This window comes from Pomacea canaliculata, linkage group LG5 (genome assembly GCF_003073045.1).
Source record: "Pomacea canaliculata isolate SZHN2017 linkage group LG5, ASM307304v1, whole genome shotgun sequence".
Taxonomy (NCBI): Eukaryota; Metazoa; Mollusca; class Gastropoda; order Architaenioglossa; family Ampullariidae; genus Pomacea; species Pomacea canaliculata.
The window spans coordinates 5,190,416-5,212,736 of NC_037594.1; the positions used below are offsets into that span (position 1 = coordinate 5,190,416).

Sequence of the window (22,321 nt, forward strand, 5' to 3'; positions counted from 1 at the left end):
CTATATAGTAATTAAAGCGCTCGCCCAGAAAAAGTTTCTTAATAAAGTTTGCTCACTGTCCTGCTACATCAAGAAGAAATACCATCATGTTCGTTCTTCTTGCGTTTATTTGAAACCGGGTAGAATGGTACATGTACCCGACCATGGAATGTACTGCAAGCCAGCTGCCACAAACGTACCTCACCTGCAGGTCGCTCGATCCTACCGCACGCAACCGTGCCGTCTGTATCGGCGTGGTGACGGATCACGTGACTTGCATCGCAAATAAAAAAGCCAGCCAATCGCAGCCCCAGTATGTCCGCCACAACTTAGGTAGTTTTGTACGTACTACCGGACTCCTTGATCTGTCTCTTGAGATTAGCTCGCTCAATCGAGACGAGACATGCGCGTTTGTGCGACCTGGGGTCAGAGGTGAGCGGCAGAAGCTTCTCACGGTGCATATATCTGTCCTCGGCGCAGCAGCGCGGCGGGACCACGCTACAGGTAGCGGCGAAAGTTACAGAAACGTTCGATCTGTACAGACCATCTGGCATCCTCTCACCTGTTGGTGGTCTGGAATTACGGGCGACGACACTAACAAACGTGGGAAACGGCCTCCGCTTGTCTTACGGTGAGTGAGGTATCCCTTTGCATGCAGTTGCATCTTTCATGTCTTTCTCTCTCTCCCCTCCCTCACTTTCCTCGCGAAGTGGTGCTCTTTACTCAATATCTCTTCTTCGTGCTATCACAGCACTATTCTATAATATCGTCTCACTGCTTTCATGGACGTTGAATGGGTGTCGTCATGCTTAACCGACTTCGCCGGGTAGGAGAGTTTACGAGTACTTTACCCGACTGCACAATACGTAGACTGTCGTCCTGCAAGATTTCGTTAATAAAAGGAGAATGTTTAGAATGTATAGGGCGTGGCAAAAGGTCGTAGGCTGCTTCTTTCACCGTCGTCAGGCGCAACGGTTTTATTCGTGTTACCTGAATCAGCTCACTGCATTCGGAGATGTCATGCGCCGACTAACTGGATGGGTACAGGCCACAAGTGCTAACATGTTGTACAGGGGCTAACTAGCTATGTAGACAGGAGGCAAGTGCCACATGGGGGCTAACTGGCTGGGTACAGAGTGGGCAAATGTTAACCGCCATGTTCAGATCGACACGTGAACTTGTCTCATGCGACACTGTGTTTTAACAAGATCCTGTCGACCGTCTCTCGCAGTTTCGAGGAGACACTTTGGCTGCCTCCTAGGCGGGTGGGGGAGACTGATGACACCAGGGATAAGCGCTTGTCACCAAAAACAGTGAAGATCAGGTGACCCTGAGTTCGTCCGATGCTCACTGTTTTTTGCCTTGTGTGACCTGTTTACAAGGCTTGAAGCTTTGCCGTGATATTATTATAAGACTTGGTTGCTGTCTCGGCGTAAAAGCCATTTTCTCACTCCCTTTCCAGTTGATGACTGTGTCTTGCCTTTTGCTATCCTCTCTCTACAATTATTTGCTCTGGCTGAGGCCGGTAGTCAAGTCTTTTAGGACAACCTCAGTGCTACTATACCTTTTATTCTCTCTTTTTGTCAGGAAGGATATGTATTGTGTTACCGCTAACAGTGAGCTGGGGTGCCACCTACTGAGGTACCCCAGTCTGTTGCACTATTCACTGGGGTACCGCAAACTACCTCGTGTTTGTGTCAGGTTTTAGGGCTCTCTTGCCATACGAGTGGTCCGAGTGGTTTTTGATGCGCTCCTTGAGCCATGTCGTACGTGCCCCTTGTCAAGCGTGTCCATACAAGTGTCAAGTGTCATCTGGTGACACTCGTCATATTGTCATCTGTTTAGTCAGTCTCAGTGACACTTGTTTGTTTTTTGGTGTTTTATGTCATGCCAGCAACTAAGGCTATATCATGGCAATGTCTCAGTGACACGCCATATTCTTATCTGTATAGTCAGTCTCAATGACTCACCATATTGTCATCTGTTTTGTCAGTGTCACTGTCAGTGACACGCCATATTCTTATCTCCATATTGTCATCTGTTTAGTCAGTCTCAATGACACGCATCACCTCCGGACATCCCTGTCAGCTTGTGCCCCAGTTCTCTCCGCCTGATTTGCTCCAAGGCTGTCAGCCTCTTCATTGTTGGCAAGTGTGCGGTGGCATGCATGATTATGATTATGATACTGTGCCATTAACAAAGATGTCAGGTTCATCTTGCCCTGGCAACATCAACAGCTACCGTAGCTCCTGCCTTCGAGGCACTTTCCCACCCTCTGTCGGGGATCACGATGTCAATAAAGCAGCAAATATTGTCTTGTGTACCTCAGTAAGCTGCAGAAGATTTACAACCCACCTCTGCAACACTTTTCCTCAATTCAAAGTAGATCACGTGGTTTCTTTCAAAAAAAAAAAAAAACGGTTATCAGTATAATTGCTGCAGTCATGCAGACGCTGTATCAATTCCACTGCCAGACAAAAGAAGCAGGGTGTTGCCAAGCAACGGAGTAATGCTTTGAGTGCTGAGATCAGTTCACTGCAGATGGTTCACCTTGTTTAACGACTTCTAGGGCGCGACATGTTCAGTTTGTAGACAGGTTGGTAGCGCAAGCATCGCTGGGAGGAAAGACAAATAAAGACGATTTTAAAGCAGGATTACATTGCATGGACAGCATGGAAATGGTAACTTCTTTCACCCGAGAATCGGAAGAACCAGGAGCGCTGTATGCGCGTTGCCTATCAACGGAAGTAACCGGCTGCTAGGCAACGGATAAATGCTGCAGCATTGAGGCCGGAGATCGTTATCGATAAAAAATGCTCCTGCAGCCATGTGTGTGACTTGTGAATTGATTTTCTTCTTGTTTGTGCGAGACCCCTTTTTAATTTGCTTTGTGTCGGCGGCTAATTAAGAATTAATCTCTCCTTATCTTACCCCCTCCCTCTCCCTCCCCCTCTCGCCCCCTCCCTCCAAAAAATCTATCAAGTGAAACAGGTAGAACTGCATAGAGAGAGAGAGAATGATGTTGCCTGTGACAGTAGTTAGCGTTTGTTCTACCTTAGGATCATTTTTTTTTAAAAGACAAGAGAGGTTTCTTTGTGTCGTGTTTACTTTGGGTTCACACACACACGCGCGCGCAAGCTTCCTCCCCCACGCGCACACACAGAAGAGTAAGTGACGGGTGGAGGAACAGAGTGTGAGAGCAGATTAAACAGTTGTACCCACTCCAGGTGTGAGGCTGCAGTGTGCTCCTTGGTGACGATGTTGAGTGCATTAGGTACAGGTGTCTCCTGCAGCACGCGACAGACTCCGTCCCTCCTGTCTTTTTCTCTTTGATCACGTGAATCAGATCATCTGTATGCTGATCTTTGCTATTGTAACTGTGAGGAGATGTTGTGGGACATGCCTCACTACCGAACTTTAAAAGTCTAGCGGGGTACAATTTATATTTTTATATTTTTCAAGTGAGCCTAGTTTAGCTCGATGCAAAATAAACCTCATCAGTTTCTCGAGATATCACACACACACAGAGTTAAAAGTCACCGCCTAATTCATATATGGTAATTTGCTCATCGGTTGTAGCCTTGACAACTTAAAAGTATCCATGCACATTTCTGGTGTGTTTTTACCCACTAATGACGTCTTTGACCCTTGGGGTCAGACCCTTGACAACAATTTTCACCGAGCTAATTGTCCTGCTAGGTCGCCATAATGGAAATAAGTTCACCAAGGAACAGTTTTCACAAAGTCCAGACAGAACACACGAGGTCGCTGGTGCGGCTTTTTTGTCCGTTAATGATTTTCAGATTGGCTATAACGGAAATTCATTAGCGGGTCCACGTGACGGGATTGAAAGATGATGGTGCCGTGTGCGTTGCGCCGTAGATGCGACTTGATTTATGTTCCCAGCAAATAGTTTTCACGCAGTTAGCAGATACACTGATACAGTTTATGGTGGTTTCTTGTTTCACTTGGGGCGAGTGTCAGACAGGTGGCATTGTTCGAGTTATTCAAGCCCTGCGGCACGGACAGGTACTTCAGTACTTTAGGAAGGTTTTGTGTCTCGTGCACTGGAGGGTACAACAGTCAGTGGGGTACAACAGTACCCGGTATCTTAAGACGTTCGTCAGAACTTTTATGTCGTCTTCGCACAGTAGGTGGTGTCGGGCTCCGAAGATCGTCTCCATGGCTGGTAGCCACAGCTATCAACACGACTCTGGCCACTACTGTGGTTGTGTGGGGTAGTACAAATAATGAGGTGAGTAATCACCATGGGACTGGTGAGTAATTAAATACATCACCACACGTGTCCAGTTAGTCAAGCCCCCACTCTATCGGCAGTAAGTGCGATATATGGACTTTGGAATGTGGGAAGAGATAAAGTAATAAAAAAGAGAGAAGAATAAAAGAACAGAAAAGTAAAGGAGGAAACTAACCTAGTAGAATAAAACACATCTGGTGTGCGAGATGGTTATCGACTGTAAATAACACGTCATCTTGAAATGGAGTAATCCGGGCATATCATATGTGTGGCGAATGGATCGAGTAGCAGGCATACAGGCAGACGTTTATTTTCAGGGAGAAAAATGATTGAAGCCTGTGAGAGAGAGAGAAAGAGCAGGTAAGGTAAAGGTCGTCCCCCTAATCTTTTAATGTCGTTGGGCCGTGAGGTATTAGAAACCTCACTTTTCTCTGGGCCAGGTTTATGTGAGGGTGATATACATCTTCTTTCCCTAGCTGTCTTACCTTCCCTAACCCTCGATGGAGTCAGATACCATTCCCGCCGGTACACGGACTTTTCGCCGCCGGACGTTTCGGAGTCGGACCTTTTGCCGACCGGCGTTTCGCCGCCGGACGTTTCGGCGCGGGGCACTTCATTTCGGCATTTCACGCGGGACCTTTAGCCGAAGTCAAGTGTGTGACGCCCCTTAGCTCACACATTTCTCTCGCAATTGTATCAATGTATCAGTGAACTCTCTCTCACTATCCCTCCTCATGTGAACCGTTAGCTCACACATTTCTCTCGCCATTGTATCAATGTTTTTTCTCAAAGCTGTTGCTCATAATCTGTGACAATCAAAGTGAACTGTCTGTGAAGTCTGTGTGTAAAATTTGTTTGAAATAAAGAATTATTGTGTAATCTAGTAGTTACTTTCATTCTTTGAGAAGTAAGTAAGCTCTCTCTCTCTCTCTGACATAATGCGGCGAAACGTCCGGCGGCGAAACGCCGGTCGGCAAAACGTCCGACTCCGAAACGTCCGGCGGTGAAACGTCCGTCGGCAAAACGTCCGACTCCGAAACGTCCAGCGGCGAAACGCCGGTCGACAAAACGTCCGGCTCCGAAACGTCCGGCGGTGAAACGTCCGTCGGCAAAACGTCCGCACACGTTCCCGCCAGCTGGGGCGACTGGGGAAGGCTGCCGCGCCACACGGGGTACGAACCGGCGCGCCTTTGGGTTCGGACGTCGATCAGTGCTTGACAGGTATCAGTAAAACTTCAGGTATCGGTATAGCACTATAGCTGCAGGTATCAACTATAATACTAGAACTATCCTGAGGGTCCTTGACATCCAAAACGAGGCTCAGATCTACGAGATGTTGTATGAAGGTTTCTTTCAGCTTGGATACAGGCCTAGGATCAGTGCGGGAGGAAATCCGTTGAACAGCCAGTTCTGCACGACTGGGACACGACAGTTTAAATTTAGAATTAAATGCTTGCAAAAACTTGTTTGGGCTCTTGTACATATATATATATAGATGGACATGTTTGTGTGTGTGTGTGTTTATTACCCACAAGCCGTTGAGGACCTGTTGTAGTTTTGGGGTATGGAATATAAATGAAAGGCTGTAGTAAAGTAAAACATTAGGAATGAGCTAAAAACTGTTAAATGTGACTGTACACTGTACTTGAATGACCCGGCCTTTGTTTGTTCTTATTGTATTCGTTTGAGGCTGTCCCACAAGTTAAAACTTATGGAGATGACACAGAATAAACTAAAAAATGCAACCGTGCTGGTGAATCAGAGCTCAGCCAGTTTTTAAAACAACTTTTTCTTTCAGGACTTTCTGCTGTGCAAACGTGTTTCAGCTCGCTATCTGGTCAGCAGACCATATAAAGGTGTTTGCTTGACAGACGATCATTCTTTGCCTTAACAGTGTCTCATCCGTTGTGTTATTTACGGACAAACAATGCTACTACCGCTCTCGAGTGATGGTATAAATATCAAAATAACCATTGGAGGGAAAAAAGGTTCCCTACATCGATGTAAATAAATGTGACAGTTGTAGTGTGTTGGTGTGAGGATTGTTTTGGTTTTTGTAGGTGGTAGCACTTCTGCAGTGCGAGTAACTCACACTGTTAGAAATTTTCAGAGTCTGCACATTGATCAGAAAATATATTTACAAATGATGAAATAAATGTTTCTCAAGGTAGTTCTCAGAAAAAAAATGAGACCCGTCAATTGTAATATTTAGATTTGCTGTTTACTCACTGCAAGCCTACCATTTTGTGTAAATAAATGTCAGCAAAGGCTGACACACATAGCCCTACTTTACCATGTGTTATATGCAGAGCATGCATTTATTAAATAATCAAACACTTTATTTGTGTTATAATTGTCGTCAACTATGCTTGCATGTTTAGTTATTTTGACTGACTTAAGCTGAAACAGTTTTCAAAAGCAATACAGGTGTACCACACACTCAACTAACAAAGGAAGCAAGAGTGCGGCCTCCACATGACCTGTCAGCGTTTGTACTAAACGCCACTGGAGCGTGATTTGACTTGATTTGTGAAGCTCGCGGCCATGATCATAATGCCCTCAATGCCTCCTTTTGAAAAGCCTGAAGAATGAGGCGTGAATAAGGTGAATGGGCTTAATGCTCACAAACCAGGTGAAGCATATCAATAGCTATATTCCTGAGCTGGCCTTGGAATTGGCACGTAGGACGTGTGGAGGTGGGGTGGGCGCGGGCGCCATTCTGTGTGTCTACGGGTGTTTATAAATGTTGCATAATGGTGCAGGTGTTTGTGTGGGATGGGTTTCTAGGGTTGATCCTGTTAGATCAAAATAAGGTTCTCTGACACAGAGTCCTTGTGCATTCAACCTGTGTCACCACAATGGCTTGTTTGACCGCGAAAGATAACCCTCTTCCCTCCTCCATCACCTGGCCCCTCCCTTCCGTTGTTGTGCCAGGGTTATGTCATAAATTTCAGTGTCGCCTGACAGCGAAGATACCTATGGGTAGGGAATGGCTTCATGCCGAGGGAGGGAGAATTGCGCAGTTGGTGCACGTAGGCAGGGTACACCAACAAATGAAGCCATCACAAGGCAGTCACGTGACGTTGGGTCCTTGCATGCTTGGTGCACGCGATGGCGCATTAACTCACAACGGGAGCCCGACGGATGCACATTCCAACGAGGTGACATGGTAAAACCTCACATAAACCTGGGATCGGGATGTGGAATATGGAGGATATCAACGCAAAGTGAGGACAAATCTTGTGACAATAATCCGGTAGATGACAGCTTAACACCGCCTGGTCTGGTGACGTAACGGGATACCGCTTATCGCGTAGAAGGGATCGTGGGACGGATGATCAGATTTCACCTCGGCCACACGTATTTTCCTCCAGCTCGTGGTAGAGCCTCCTGTGAGGTCATCACACCCACTGTTTGCCACAAGTTTCATTACTTCCTCGAAGCCTTCCAGCTGTGATTTTATTGTTGACGGTGCATGTGCCGCCACTTTATTTGAGTTAAGCTTATTCAATTCAATAACAAACATGCCGGGCACTAATTTAGAGTGACAATGAGACACATTACAAGAATGTAATACGCGTGTAAGCAATTATTGGTTTAATGTGTCTAATTCATATGCCTCAGAAGATTTAAGGCATTTCACAGAAATGCTCAGAATACTTCTTTCGCATCAGTTATTAATGCCTCGAACGTGAAACTACGAAACAAAAAACAGCAACAAAAACAAACAAACACAGTAAACAAAACAAAAATCATCCAAAGACGAGTTCCCACAGCCGCTGAAATCTGCAGCCGCGTGTGACGTCACGCTGTGGACAGGTGAGACCAAACATTATACCTTCGTTGAGACACGAGACGATGTAGCACGACAATCGCGCGCAGGAGTGGGATTTTCCAAGACTAGTTGATCATAGGTGCGAATCGCAAATTTGAAATTAAGAAATAAGCAATTGTGTTTAAGACGCTGGAATTTACATTGCTGTGTCTGTGTCGAGGCTGTCTCTGTGCTGCTGTTCTCACGCCGAGCTTTGCCGTTCAGTCTTCTTGTCCACATCATCAGCCCACAGGTCGGCTCAGTCGGGTGGCAGCATCGCGATGATGATGAACTGCACAGAAACTTCGCTTAGCATTTCTTTTCCATTTCAGCACGGAAGTTATTCTGGCAGCATCGAGCTCTGAACAGCTTTCTCGACGCTAGAGTATCATCTTCTTCGACCTGAGTGTTGGGAAAACCGTTTCTCAATTCTTACCTTCTGGGGGGCCGATATTCATGTTTATGGGTTGACATTGCCCATAGCATAAGGCAATGAAAATGTCCCTGCCACCCCACTCGGCCCCAAAGGGCAAGTATATTCCAGTTGATATGATCTTCAGTAGCTGCTTCATTGACAATATCATGCATAGTCCTTGATGTCACTGCAGATTGGATTGACCTGTTCCGCCATTGCTGTCAGCTGAAGACCTGCGCGGCTTGTGTTACTGAATTTAATATTTTGTGTAAATAGACTGCGCTGATCTGCTAAAAATGATTGTGTTATCTTGGCAGAACAAATGTTTTAACAGCTGTTGCCACGAGTATCAAGAGTTTCTGCACGTGGCGTGGACATATTGGATGAAGGCGTTCACATGCATGAGGGTTTTCACCAACGGAAGGCGATTGCCGGCTGTTATAAACCTGGATATCGAAATAAATATCTGGGTACCATGTGTGCGGCTTTCATTTTACAGAATTGGGTCGTGAAATCGATCTGCGTACGTTGGCTTGCTTTCAAAAGTAGTGAGACTATTCATCCCTTCAACAAAGCAAACAGTAAGCTTCAGCCTTCAGAATATATAATCGGTCGTCCCTTGGCCGACATCTGTCGTTGGGAGAAGGGAGGGAGGAGCACATAAATGGTCGCGACAGCTGACAGGGTCAACGACTCTGGCTTATTGTAGACGATAGTCAGCAGGTCCTGATGTGAATTTTCGCATCACATATCATAGCCCCTCGTGCCATGCTCTATCAAATGCCTTTTTAAAGTCAACGAAGTTGTGGTAGAGGTCCCGCTGATGCTGAAGATGCTTTTCTTTAGGATTTGACATTTCAAAATCTGCTTCTCCGTGGTCTGAAACCAGCCTTTTCTTCCGCTAGCAGTTCCTCTGCGGTGTTGCTGATGCTGTTTTGTTTGACCTGAAGCATGACTTTGCTCGGGTGGCTGGTAGGGCTTATGGTTCTGTAGTTCTGGCACTGTTTGTTGTTTCCTTTTTTGGGGGAGAGGTATAACTAGTGACTGTGCCCATTCTTAGGTCCATTCCTTGCATTTCCCAGACTCTTTGGCACAGGACACCGAGGACCTTTGTAGTTTTTTCCCCACCCTGCTTGAGCAGCTCACATTGCACATTATCAATGGCTGGCGACTTTCCTCTCTTTAAACTGTGTACAGCTCTTTCGACCTCTTCCCATAAGACTGGTAGGTTTGTGGGTTCACTTTCTAGTCTGTTTGTTTTGAAGGATGTGAGCGTCGGTTTTCATCTGTAAGTTGGACAGTTCCTTCATGTACTTAGTCCATCGGTTAAGTACAGCATTGCATTTCATTGCATTGTGAGAAGGTAGTATATATATATTCTATATAGTTTGAGTACAGAAGGACAAACTAGATTTTCCTCCACGGGATTGGAGAGGAAAGAGTCGTGATAGAAGAAGTGGCATGGGTGGATTGCAGTTGTTTTGCGTGCGCCAGTTATGTCTGTCTCGATTTACGACAACGAAACGCCAGTAGTTCTGTCATTCGATAATAGTACTTGTTTCGATTTACGATTTGTTTTATCTGTTTATGTGCAAAACGTGCAGTCATCAACAGCGTGCAGCTGGCTGGCTGTGGGATCACTTGTCACTTCAATGTTTAGCACATCATGTAGGCAGGATAAGAGAGTACACTGCACTAGTACACAACTATGACAAGCAGGACAAGAGAGTACTACACTAATACAGGGTATGACAAGCAGGGTGAGACTACTACACTAGTTTAGAGCTATGGTGAGCAGGATAAGAGTACCTTACTCTAGTACGATGACAAGCAGAATAAAAGAGTACTACACTAGTGCAGGGCTATGATAAACAGGATAAGAGTGTACTGCACTAGTCCAGGGCCATGATAAACAGGATAAGACAGTAATACATTAATATACGGAGATGTTGAGAGCCATTTCTACTGTCCTGTCTGCTCCCTTTTATCTCCCAGCAGCCGTCATCAACCGTATGCCAGCAACGACGCACTTAATGACCATTCATGTTATTCATGTACTTCTTGTTTCCTATTGTCATACCGAAGACAACCTCCCATCCACTGCGACAATGAACAAAGTGTTGCTGACAGACACAGGAATGAAAGAAAGAAAAAAAATTCCTTCTTGTCGTTTGCAACACTGATGAGTATCCAGACGCAGACTCTTATGTACCGCTTTGTAAACAGATTTAATCAGTGACCTTTTAAACCACTTTGCCAACTGTAGTCACATATTTCACAGCATGTCTCGGGTTAATAAGACTGTCTGACTAGAAAGCGTTTGTTGAGGACCAAAGGAGGCGGCCTACACCGTACCTGAGCTGCAGGTGATCGCCCAGTGACCTGGACGTGACAGCAAAGAAAGCCTTGCACACGGTACTTTGTTCTTTCTCCATCTTGCTTTCCTTTTCAGCGAGTTTTTATTTGTCAAAGACACACATTTGCCACTCATTATTACCTCTTAAAGAGTGATACCCTCACTCCACCCCTCGCCTGTTTGGTTCAAAGAACGGTTGTGCTTCAATAAATATTTTATCTTTCCCGCCCTCCAGCAGGTGCGCCAGAAGTTTTTTTTTATGGTTTCTTTGTTCAGGTTTGTTCTACCTGATGCATTTCTGTAAATAATATTAATGGTTCGTAACTCTGTAACTGATATTAAAGGTTCAGTTTGTAAAGTTGGCCGCTGAGCCCTTCCTTGTCTTTCGTTGTTTTCTTGTTTGGTTCCTCATTCATCTTTACTGTTTTTACATCGTTTGCTCGTTTTTCTCTCTGTTGGTTGACTGTTAGGCAAAGTTACAACCATCCTTCTAATTCAGTTGTATTGTTTGTTAACACAAACCTTTTCTTACCGTGATATCCCCAGTCAATCCACCCGTCAACCACTCAGTTTCTCGAAACGACGATCGGAACCGAGGTCTGTGCGCCAGCTGGGTGCTTTACTGACTTGTTTATAAACAACCGAGTGGCTGTAGAGAGACGCAATTTCGGTAGAAAACTAAGCTTTATGTAGCTGTGGGTGATTGCACTTTACATGGAGTCGCTTCTGTCTCAGGCAAACAACCAGTAGGTCCTTCCATGCCAGAGCTAAGGTCGTGAATGTTAGATTTTTATCTAAAAGAATTTTCGCTCAAAAAATTTGTTACCCTTGTTGCCAGATGTCAGCTGCTTGCTTTTTGGTAAGCTATGGGCTTCATTCTCCAATGTTACCGTGAGGTATTTAAAAGTGATACATATTACTGCCAGAACCCCTACTGTTTTGTCCATGTTTAGCCATGTGAGTGCCTGACTTATCCTTCTGTACTGTTTCAGAAAAGAACACATCATGGCGGAAACCGCAGCCAAGACAGCACTCACATCAGGAAACGTAAAACAGCCCTTCAAGTGGTTCCACAACTTTCTGACCCTGGATTTCAAGGTTGGGTGTGACAACGACGACTGGCTGTACACGGAGGAACCCCACACATGTCGCCGTAAGGAGATACTTCTCAAACACCCGGAGATCAAGCAGCTGATGGGCTATGACTACAGAATCGCATACATAGTCTCAGTCGAGGTCATAGCGCAGATTCTCGTCTGTTGGATGATTCAGGACGCGTCCTGGCCAGTCATCTTCATCCTGGCCTACTGTCTGGGTGGCACGCTGAACCACTCTCTGGGCAGCGCCATCCATGAGATCGGCCACAATCTGGCGTTCGGCCACGGGAGGGGCTGGCTGAACCGCCTGCTGAGTGTGTGGTGCAACCTGCCCATTGCTGTGCCCATGGCCATCAGCTACAAGAAGTACCACGCCGACCACCACCGCTACCTGGGCGAAGAGTTCCAGGACGTGGACATCCCCACCCGCCTGGAGGCCTGGCTCTTCCGCCACCCACTAACCAAGATGGTGTGGCTCTTCTTTCACCCGCTTTTTCATGCCCTGAGGCCATTCTATAAGAGCCCCAAACCGATCACTGGGTGGGAGGCCATCAACGCCGCATGTCAACTGGTTTTCGACTACTTCATTCTGCGAGCCTTCGGAGTCAAGCCGCTAGTCTACCTGGTGGCGGGGACCATGCTGGGCCTGGGTCTGCACCCACTGGCGGGCCACTTTATCTCCGAACACTATCTCTTCAGCGGTGGACAAGCCACTCACTCATACTATGGCCCCTTGAACTTCATTCTCTTTAATGTGGGCTACCACAACGAGCACCACGACTTCCCGTACATCCCCTACACCCGCCTGCCCGACGTCCGGCGCTTGGCACCCGAGTACTACGATAACCTTCCCTACCATTCTTCATGGGTCAAAGTTATCTGGGACTTCATCTTTGATAAAAATATGGGCCCTCATGCCCACGGAGTAGGCTACTTGAAAGACGAGGCCATTGAACGAAATCCCAACAAAGACAAAATTCAGTGATTCACTCCTTTTGTTCTGGCAGAAAAGACAAAAATTTTGACCGATGATTTGAGATTTGTGAACTCGGGTGGCATCGTAAAAAAACAAACAATTTCATTCTGCATTCATTCAAGGCTAACATAGCTTGAGTCATGTAAACTCTGACACGGTGACAGTTGTGTCTTTCAATGGAGGACCATTGACTGTCATAGCCATACTTGATAATGAACACAGATTTAAGTAGATGTATCACGGTCAATGGATACAGTAATATTGTTAGTACTATGACAGGAAATCGCTTCTCTTTGGCAATAGTTCTGTTACTGCTTTTATGTTTTTCCCTCATTGTTAATTTTTAAAAAAATACATACAATGCCCTCAAAAATCTTAGACCCACTTAAAAGCAAAAGCAGCAAAACTTTTAAGTCTGTGCAGTCAGTCAACATTCCTTGCTGTTGTGACTGTGGTGCAACTATGTAACATTATGCCTGTAAGTTATTTATCTTACAGTGTTCACAAAATCATCAACAAGCAGAATAACAATGACAATTATTTTGAAGGAAATGTCTTTGAAAGGATTGCGAGAAAAATGTGTTTCTATGCCTAAATGACCAGATAGATTACAGCAAATATGATGCAACCAATTACTGCCCATATATTTCAAATTTATTACAAAGTGATTACTTTTCCAGTGGCATTAATGTGACAGGGCGAAGAGGTCGCAGGTCACCATTAAATGTGCTTTTTCTGAATACTGGACTTGAGAGTCAACATAAATCAAATTTTACTATCAAAGGATTTCCTGATTGAACTTTAAAGAACTGATCAAACATTTCACAAGACTCTCTCCATATCATTGAATGTACAAATTCTATCCCAAGAAATTTAATATATCTTAAAAAAATATTTTCATTTAAGATTATGTTGAAGGAAATTTAAATTTATGTAAAGGACTTTTTAATAATCAATGCCTCACCTGGCTGATATATACACCCACCATCACACAGAATGGGTTGCAATTGACAATCCTGAGATGTGAAAAGAGCTGATGGCAAATAATCAGGCAACAGCTACATAAGTATTTCCTTTGTCCTGCTGTGCAGGTGCTAGAGTGCCTATACTTCTTCCTCTATGCCAGTGTAACTCATTGATATGGCAACATCCAACATCTTATTGTTGTGTCCCAGTGCATGAAAGTGCACTTTGTTTTGAAACATTCCTATTAACTTGTGCCTCCGTCCTGTCAGTACATAAACACATGAATGTGCATATGAATGCACGTGCCTCAGTCCTCATAGTATTTCTTACATTCAAGGTGTCAACACCACCACCAGCCAAGCAAGCAACTTTACCTGCAAGCATCGCCTCCACCGACAACAGAACAAACACCTTGAAAGGAGAGCACAAACACTTGTTTCCAGCATTTTTCCAAGATAGCTGGTCAGGTGTTCAACAAGCTCTTTACCATGCACTGCTTAATCATTATAGTGTCCTCACTTAGATCAAAGAACTACATTATACATTACTGTGATTGGGTCTTTCCTTGCTCTCAACAGCCATTTATCTCTGATGGGCACACCTGCTTATCTGAGGACTTTACATTTTGAGCAAATTTCCTGTCTATAATTAGACATGGAGATTTTGCTAGGGATTTTCAAATCCATGCATTCCAAGATTTAGATTTTCTATACTTATTTGTGTTGATGGTATTTTGTTCCTTACAGTTTGGAAAAAAGTTTGGTTCTAAGTAATATTTGTGAACATTCACATGTAATACCTGTTGAACATGACATTGTTGCCTTCTCACGTAAATTAAGCTGTCGTGGTGTGCAGCATAGAAATTTGAGCTTATATGTATGTTTGCTTTATTTCCTAGTGAACATTGAATCATGAATGTAATGGTTGTTTAATCACCAAGCAGATGATTTTCAGTTTTTGAAGGTATTCAAGGATAATATATGAGCATGTTATAGCATAAAAAAATGTCAAATTTAAGTACTGAGGATTTTCCTGTAAAATATTTCAAGAAGCAGGAGTGTGGTCCCCCCAAAAAGCAGATATGACTGGGGATCAACATATAGTAATTGCCCTTGCGGATTAATAAAGTTGTATTGTATTGTATAGATGATGAAAGACAAAACTGCACAAGCACCGATTGGTCAAGATGGGAGGCGGTGGTTGTGTAGGGAAGCCTAACAGTGTTAAAGATCTTCAATTATGAAAAATGTACATTGCTTTCTACATGTCTATTGCTTTAGTTTTGTTAGGGTGTGTCTTTCGTTTTTATTACGAAATGACATTTTTTGTATTTTATGTTAAAAACAGTTCATCTAAAAATTTCTTACCCAGTCGCATTAGTTAATGTTTTCTAGCTATACAGAAGAAAAGAATAGAAGCTTGCATTTTTGCATTAGAAAGAGGAAAGTGATAATTGGTGGATTCTTACATATTCAGTAATTATTATCTAGAATAGCATTTAGCAATGTGTATTCCACATACTTTAACGCAACGTGTATTCCTTTTTTTTAACTAAGTAGAATGAATGCATGATGTTGATATAGAGGGTTATTATTATTCAATTTACTAACATTTGTTCAAGCTTAAAATATCTAAATTTCTTTAACATCAATGCATTTTCTGACAACTAAAGAATAAAACTGAAACATATATAGCTTCTGGCACCTAATAATTAGTTCTATACACGAGAAAGGATTCTCATGACTTAATGGGGATGGAGAAAGGAATTATAGACATCATAAAGTCATCACAAGAACAGGTGCTTTGTAAATGCTTTTCGTGTGCCTGTGATCTCAGAATTCCACCCTTTATATAAACCAGTCAGATTGAATGTGATCTCTGAAGAAAATTGACAGTGCATATCGTGCTATGTTTACAGTTGATATTTTGTATGACTGCTACATGAAAATAAACTGTTTTAATACATTCCTTGGCTCTTGTATTAATACAGTGAACGACAGCAGCTAGGGGTAAGAGGGAAGGGGGAGGAGGAAGGGTTGGTTGGTTGGTTGTGTTTTACCATGTGCCAGAAACTAAGGCTATATCATGGCAAGAAGGGGGGAAGCAGCTGTAACCCTAAATTAAAAGTCTTAGATCAGGGAGAAAAGCTGATGAAAGAAAGTAAATTTTACTCACTTCATTGACATGCATGTTTATTTTCTCTTCTCAATGCACTCATAAGCAACAAATTATATGCACATGATATCCAACTAAATACCATATGCATCTATGCCATGTAGCTTTACAAAAAGGGTCTGTAACATTCAGTCATTGTTCTTGCATTTGCCATCATCTTTTATTATGTCTAGCTCCTGGAAAATTATAAAATGGAGTCTTTCCTTTCCGTTTTCCACGAAAGCCAGTAAACTCGGGTAACAATGATGGAGATCTCAAGTGAAGGCCTCTAGCACCTGGTGTAAATGCTCGAAGTTGTACTCCCATCCCTTGACCAGCTGCAACTGACACCCAGCCTACACAAAGAAAATTTTAATTCAGTAGTTATGTTGTTTGTTCTTCATGCAGTGAGAGAATGTATAATTTGTTCAGATTGTCAAAGTTTATTTACATCAATTGCCTGAATAAGAATTTTTTTCTTTTAAATAAGAAAAGTTGGCTCAGGATTAAATGACAACTGCTAACAAAGAAGATAAACAGGTCTGTCAATATACCTAATGACGAAAGGTGAATATCAGCAGCAGCCAGTTTCCAGCCAATGCCAGTGATTTCAAACTCCCGACCAACAAGCGAAGGAATCTTCAGTAGGTGCTCATTATGTCTCAGTGGCACCTGTGGATAGAGATGAGAACACATTTCCAACAAAATTTCTCTATATTAAAATATTCTTTCACAAAGCAACACATAATAATCATATATTTCAATGTCAAACTGCAAAGGACCTTTTCTTTTAGTATCAATTTCATTTAGTTTCATGCATGATGCTGCCATGTAAAACCACCACCATAAACATTACTTGCTGCTTATGGTTGTGCATTTTTAATATACACATTAAAGTGTATTAAAACAAAACTTAAGGAGAAATAATTGAAGGCACTCACGCCCAGCTGACTACTGCCCCATGCCTGCTGGTAGAAGTTGTCTGCTTCATGACCATCCTTGACATGAAGTGGAATTTCATTGCAACAATGAACAGTCAGGTAGATGGAGGTATTGCCCTGAATTTATGACAGAACCAGCTATCAGCAGTTTAGGAGTAGGTCACAAGTCTTTATGAAACTGTTGATTTATGACTCTCACAGGCAGTGTATAATCAACAACTGGTGGTGATGCATGTGTCTGTGTAGTTGTCTACTGTGGTGTACTAATAATTAGTACACCACAGCAGACAATAATTACTAATAATTAGCTCATCAGAAAATATGCAAGGCATAGCCATAATGTCTGGATGCTGAAACTTATGGCAATACATTTACTCAATCACATAAACCCTGCAAACTTAAAATGATTATCATTAAAAAGAAAAACTAAACAAATTTATTATGAAAATTGGACAAAATGAAATCAGAAATCAGAAATTGACATACGCAGTGATACATATATTAAAAAATACTCAGTTAAGATTACTCTTAAAAAAAAAAAAAAGGTAAATCTAATAAGTGCGAATGTGGTCCACTGTGTCTAAGGGAGAGAATTGTTGAAAATGGTACTCTGTCCTATCCTTCTACCTTCTGTATGTCCATTTCTGCTGCTGGGAGGGCAAGATGTTTTCCAGCTATAGGCCTAAGCAGGTCTCAAACCTGTGACCAAACACTAATCACTCAGTAATGATGCCTCTCCCAGGTTGACCCTAGCCTTCAAAATAGCAAAATATGCAAACAGTTTTTTTCACCTTGAAATAATCAATACGACCCATTCCTGAAATAAACAAAACCTGGCCTGGCTTCAGCACTAAGCAGCGTGGCTGAACAAAGGACTTTGGAAGTACAATAGCCAGCTCTTCTGGTTCCAGCAGGTTGATGATCTACAAAGAAAGTGACTAATATTAAAAGACAGATATGAACATCTTTACTACAAGGATGCCATTTACTGAAACAGCATACACCTTTATGATAGTATGTTACCGGCAAATGAAAGACAGAAAAGGTCATGCAGAAACAAAAATACTGATGGCTATAAATCTTGGATACTTGGGTCTTCTATTCTTTTTCATTCCCAGTGACTGAAGCTTCTTAACCAACCAAAGACAGTTGAGTATGTTCTGACAGTCTAAAGACAAAGTATTTTGTGATACAAGAGTCTCTCTTAAGCATTTATTTCAGGCAAAGATCAGAAAGTTCCTTTTTGTTCTCACTTGTTCTGGGTTAATAACCCCTGGTGTATCATAAGCCCAATACAGCTTCATTGACTCAGGGTTGTACTCAGGCATTGTTGGGTTGAAACCTTTAATCTGTTTCTGGCCAGATATTTCCTGAACTTTCCCCTCCTTGTCAAGACTGAAGCTGACAATATCCTGACAGATGGTCTCACTCTTCATTCTAGCCTCATCTTCTGCAATAGCTTTTTTACCACGGAAGTCGGTGATGCCTACATGACCTAAAGAAAAACAATGACTCATTTTGTACAAGATGACTAGATCTTTTCTTCTCTTTTGGTTATAACCCCTTTTTCCTTCTTCTATCGAAAAACTCCACATAATAGTTCGTACAAAACCTACCAAATAATACAGACAATCAGAACCTGTAAAATATTGTTCTCAGGGACATGGGTTATCACCCCTGATTTTTCAAGCAGCATAAGTTGCCGCCCTTGTATGTATGCTATTAGAAATGCTTAATAGTGAGCATGACTTATGGAAGAGCGCATGACTGAACGAAATGTTCATTGTAGTTGTTGAGAACTTAGTTTTGGCATTCCCAAACAAGTCGTGGAGGAAGACGCTGTAAAGATTTTCTGTATGAATGAGAGGGTTGATGGGAGTGATTCCTTGCCTAGACAAAGTACTAGATATGTATTTTTCTTTATTATTATTATGGTTATCTATGTAACGATCAGTGAAAGAAGGTCGAATCTTAAAATTTAGTCGGAGATTTTGTTATTGAAAGAAAAGTTTTTCTGTGGTAACGAAGAATAGACATGCATTCAAATTGTGTATTCATTGAGTTGTAAGGATTTCAGGAATTACTTGAAGGCAAAGACGAGAACAGAGAGGATTTTAGAAGTCGTAAAGCCACCCTTGTCAGTCTTAAGTGTCTGTACAGCTAGCACCAGCGGTCAAGAATTACAGAAGTCGTGACATCACCTTCATTAGTCTGCAGTTCCTGCTTAGCCAGCACCAGCTGCTGTGGAAGTGGATAGCATTGGCGGAAAGATTCAAGGGGATAAATATGTGTATGTGAGAGTGTGTGGTTGGACAGGGACTTCGCTTGAACGTGATCTTTTGTTATTTTGTCTGTGTTGGAACACTGGTCTGGGAGGTTGGTGTTACCTTCAGAATCAGTAGAATTTGAATTTATGTGTAATGGAGAATTAAGTTTAGTATGTAGAGGTTGTATGACTTAAAGGGTGAGAGTAATGGATGTGTAATGCCGGGACTGTTGTTATTCATTAGCTGTTACTGGTATGTTCATAGAGTAGCTTTTTCTTGCCTTCTCTTAAGGATAATTCAAAACTCCCGACAATAGTAAACATGAAGCCAATGGACAGATCTTTGGGATTTGCTGTGAGAAGGAACATGAGTGGGATCCAGTGTTTGCTGGTGTGTATTGTCTGTATTCAGTGTGTCTCTGACAATTATAACAATAATTTTACAAGTAAAACAGCATCTGCATCTTTATATTACAAAGAAAAAATTAAACAACTGAAAAGGAACAAGGTAAGGCAGAAAAGGAAACAAGATTCTACCTTTAAGGACTGAAGTTTTACGATCTGATTGTGAATTTTGCATCCATTCTTCTTCAGAAAACTTTGCACGGTCTTTCATCACTCTTGCAGTTCTTAGCATCAATCGCCAAGGCTCTGGATTCACAATAGGAAACTGAGCAAGTTCAGTTGTCCCTGCAAAGAAGATGATTATTTACTGTTTCTTATGACCAAAAATGTCAAAAACCAAATGCTGAATAATTAACTTTGTTGAAAAATATCAAATAATAGTCTTACCTGGCCAAACCGAGACTGTAGCTCTGTTTATGTGGCTGCGAGCAATACTCTTGCAGTAGTCTGACATCAGCAAGGCATTGAAAAGTGTGGATTTCCCAACATTTGTACATCCCACTACAAATACGTCTCCTGTTTATATAGAGCATAACATTTTATAAGTATAACTAGTTCTCTCAAACTATTTGACATAACTAGTTCTTTCAAACTGTTTTTTAGTTGTAAATATTACATTCAACTAAGCACAAAATAAAGAAAAAAACCAGATGTTCTTATAATTCTCACTGTATAATTGAGCAGATGTGATCTTATTGCTAGTGCTGTTTTATGCACTGCAATACAAAACTTCAGATTCCACCAATCCTTCAAACTGGAGTTTAGGGCTTAGGGCTGGGTTTACAATGATATAAAAACATGCATAAATCATGTTAGAAAACCCCAAAATCGATACCAAAAATTTATCAACAGTGCCTGAAAATGTACATGATTTGATATTAGGTGTCTGAAAATTCCTGAAAGTTCCTGCTTGTTGATTCTCATCACTTCGGTCTTCTTTCCGCTGACCTTTAAGCCATGCAGTCTTCTCTGCTAGCTTACTCAGTCTAGTTTGTGCATGATGGAAGATATAACATGGGGCATAATTTTATTAGCAATTTTCTTATCAGGGCTGAAGAGGTAAATTTCAACTGTTTCTCATTCTTCCCATATCTTTATGTTTTCATGCATGCTTTTTTTAAAAACTAACTTCAGCGAAGTAAGCAATATTTAAAGATACACTGCAAATTCTTCACTGTGATTTTTTGGTGTGTGTGCATGTGTGTGTTACTTTTGTCTTACAATATACAATCTTTGCAATCGTTTCCTTTTTACCATGTTGGAATTTGTACATTCCAACTTTCCAGGGATGATGGCTTCGTTCACTGCATAAAAAATATATGTAATTATAATACCCTCATATTGCAAATGAATCAAAAGACAGTCTCTTAGTGATGAAAGAGTTAATACCTTTCAATTTCCACTCTTTCATAAGTTTTGTAATCAGCTCCTCAATCCCATAACCTGTCTTTGCACTGACCAAACATACATGCTTGATGTTTTTCTTAGTTGGGTTTAGTCCAGCTGAGTCACATATATTGAACAGTCTCTCCTTGAGCTTTTCAAGATATCCCTTTCTGTCCCTGGGAATCAAGTCCACTTTGTTACCCACAATAAAGAGAGGTCTTGTCTTGCCAATATAATTTAGAAGGTTTTTAAATACACTGTTCTCCATGTCAAACAAATCCACAACCAGCAGGACCAAAGCATGAGTGTGTTTGATTTCACTCATGATCTTTGGGTATATGTTGGCTGGGACCTTCACATTGAGATACATATTGTGCACAGTGATGAGATAACAACGTTGACACCTGCTAGTTTCCATCTCTTTTTTAGTCAGGCATTTGAATTTCTCACTAGGCATATACCCTGGAATTATCGGATCCTGACAATGTAGGTCTGCCCCACATCCAGAACAAGGAACACCACTCTTGGGTACGGAAGGATCCGGGCTCCCTTTCACTAAATGCTTACCCTTTCTTGATTTAGAAATTTTTTTAGTTTCTGCTACATCGTCATCAAGATAAATGTCTTCAATGAAAGACATTTCTGGATTACTGTCATTAACAAATGACTCTTGCTGGTCAGATTCATCTTCTTTCTCATTTAATTCATCCTCCAGCAATTCAGCCTCAAGCGATCCTAAGTGACCCCGCCTTATACTTGCTTGAGTGTCCCATGAAATGTCTTCAAGTGACGTTCTCAGATCTTCGAGTGAAAGTTTATCTACTTCCTGACTGGTAGACGGATGGTTAGAATCCGCATGCTGTTGATTTTTACGCAGCAATCTTACAATAAGCGGAACTTGTTCATCCGTGGTATGTTTGTCCTCTACAGTCAATTCATGAGGTTTGCTCGTGTCTTCATTCAGACTGCGAGGACCATCACGTCTCTGACACTTTTTTCCACAAATATAGATTTGTCGGCGACAAGACAACGACACAAAAACACTTTTCCGTCCATAAAGTGCCGATGTACGCCATAAAAAACGTCGTACAAACACAGAGTATGACATTTTACTTACTTTACAACTAACTTCGTCTAAGAACTTCGAACGAAAAAGAGAATTACTTCCCCTGCAAGCCTCTGCTGCCCATGAAAACTGAAAATAAGTCATTGGGATTAAATGTAAAACAAAACTATCCACAGTTTGGAGAAAACAGTCATCTCAAGTATTCTTTAAAAAAAACTTTTTACAGAAACTGTTTCTAGACC

The 22,321-nt window shown here is 42.1% G+C and overlaps 2 protein-coding genes across 6 annotated transcripts; one reads left to right on the plus strand and one right to left on the minus strand.

Annotated features, from left to right (window-relative positions):
* The first annotated feature begins 125 nt into the window (after positions 1 to 125).
* LOC112564085 (sphingolipid delta(4)-desaturase/C4-monooxygenase DES2-like) lies at positions 126 to 15,829 on the plus strand. Of its 4 annotated transcripts, none has more exons than XM_025238674.1 (2): positions 126 to 610; positions 11,815 to 15,829. In XM_025238674.1, the coding sequence occupies exons 1-2, from the start codon at positions 132 to 134 to the stop codon at positions 12,902 to 12,904; spliced, it is 1,569 nt and encodes a 522-aa protein (XP_025094459.1). In that variant the 5' UTR covers positions 126 to 131; the 3' UTR covers positions 12,905 to 15,829. The 4 variants fall into 4 exon arrangements, with proteins under 4 accessions (XP_025094459.1, XP_025094461.1, XP_025094460.1 ...); XM_025238676.1 differs by lacking the exon at positions 126 to 610 and adding an exon at positions 3,779 to 4,234; XM_025238675.1 differs by lacking the exon at positions 126 to 610 and adding an exon at positions 7,297 to 7,464.
* Positions 15,830 to 16,035: 206 nt separating this feature from the next.
* LOC112564083 (nitric oxide-associated protein 1-like) lies at positions 16,036 to 22,245 on the minus strand. 2 transcript variants are annotated; one of them, XM_025238667.1, is made up of 8 exons: positions 21,017 to 22,245; positions 20,015 to 20,143; positions 19,760 to 19,912; positions 18,210 to 18,451; positions 17,748 to 17,879; positions 16,957 to 17,073; positions 16,570 to 16,687; positions 16,036 to 16,371 (listed from the first exon to the last, which is right to left on the minus strand). In XM_025238667.1, exons 1-8 carry the CDS (start codon positions 22,221 to 22,223, stop codon positions 16,190 to 16,192), a joined length of 2,280 nt encoding a protein of 759 aa, XP_025094452.1. In that variant the 5' UTR covers positions 22,224 to 22,245; the 3' UTR covers positions 16,036 to 16,189. The 2 variants fall into 2 exon arrangements, with proteins under 2 accessions (XP_025094452.1, XP_025094454.1); XM_025238669.1 differs by having other exon boundaries at positions 22,131 to 22,149.
* Between the last annotated feature and the right edge of the window lie 76 nt (positions 22,246 to 22,321).

What these genes read in the sequence shown, in the direction of transcription:
- LOC112564083 (XM_025238667.1), bottom strand. Translation starts at nt 22,223, where the DNA reads ATGACTTATTTTCAGTTTTCATGGGCAGCAGAGGCTTGCAGGGGAAGT. An exon ending in GAAAGAGTGGAAATTGAAAG is followed by an intron (nt 20,144 to 21,016) that starts GTATTAACTCTT and finishes CTATATAAACAG; the next exon opens with GAGACGTATTTGTAGTGGGA. An exon ending in GTCGTATTGATTATTTCAAG is followed by an intron (nt 17,074 to 17,747) that starts GTGAAAAAAACT and finishes TCATAAATTCAG; the next exon opens with GGCAATACCTCCATCTACCT.
- LOC112564085 (XM_025238674.1), top strand. Translation starts at nt 132, where the DNA reads ATGTACCCGACCATGGAATGTACTGCAAGCCAGCTGCCACAAACGTAC. An exon ending in CGGCCTCCGCTTGTCTTACG is followed by an intron (nt 611 to 11,814) that starts GTGAGTGAGGTA and finishes GTACTGTTTCAG; the next exon opens with AAAAGAACACATCATGGCGG.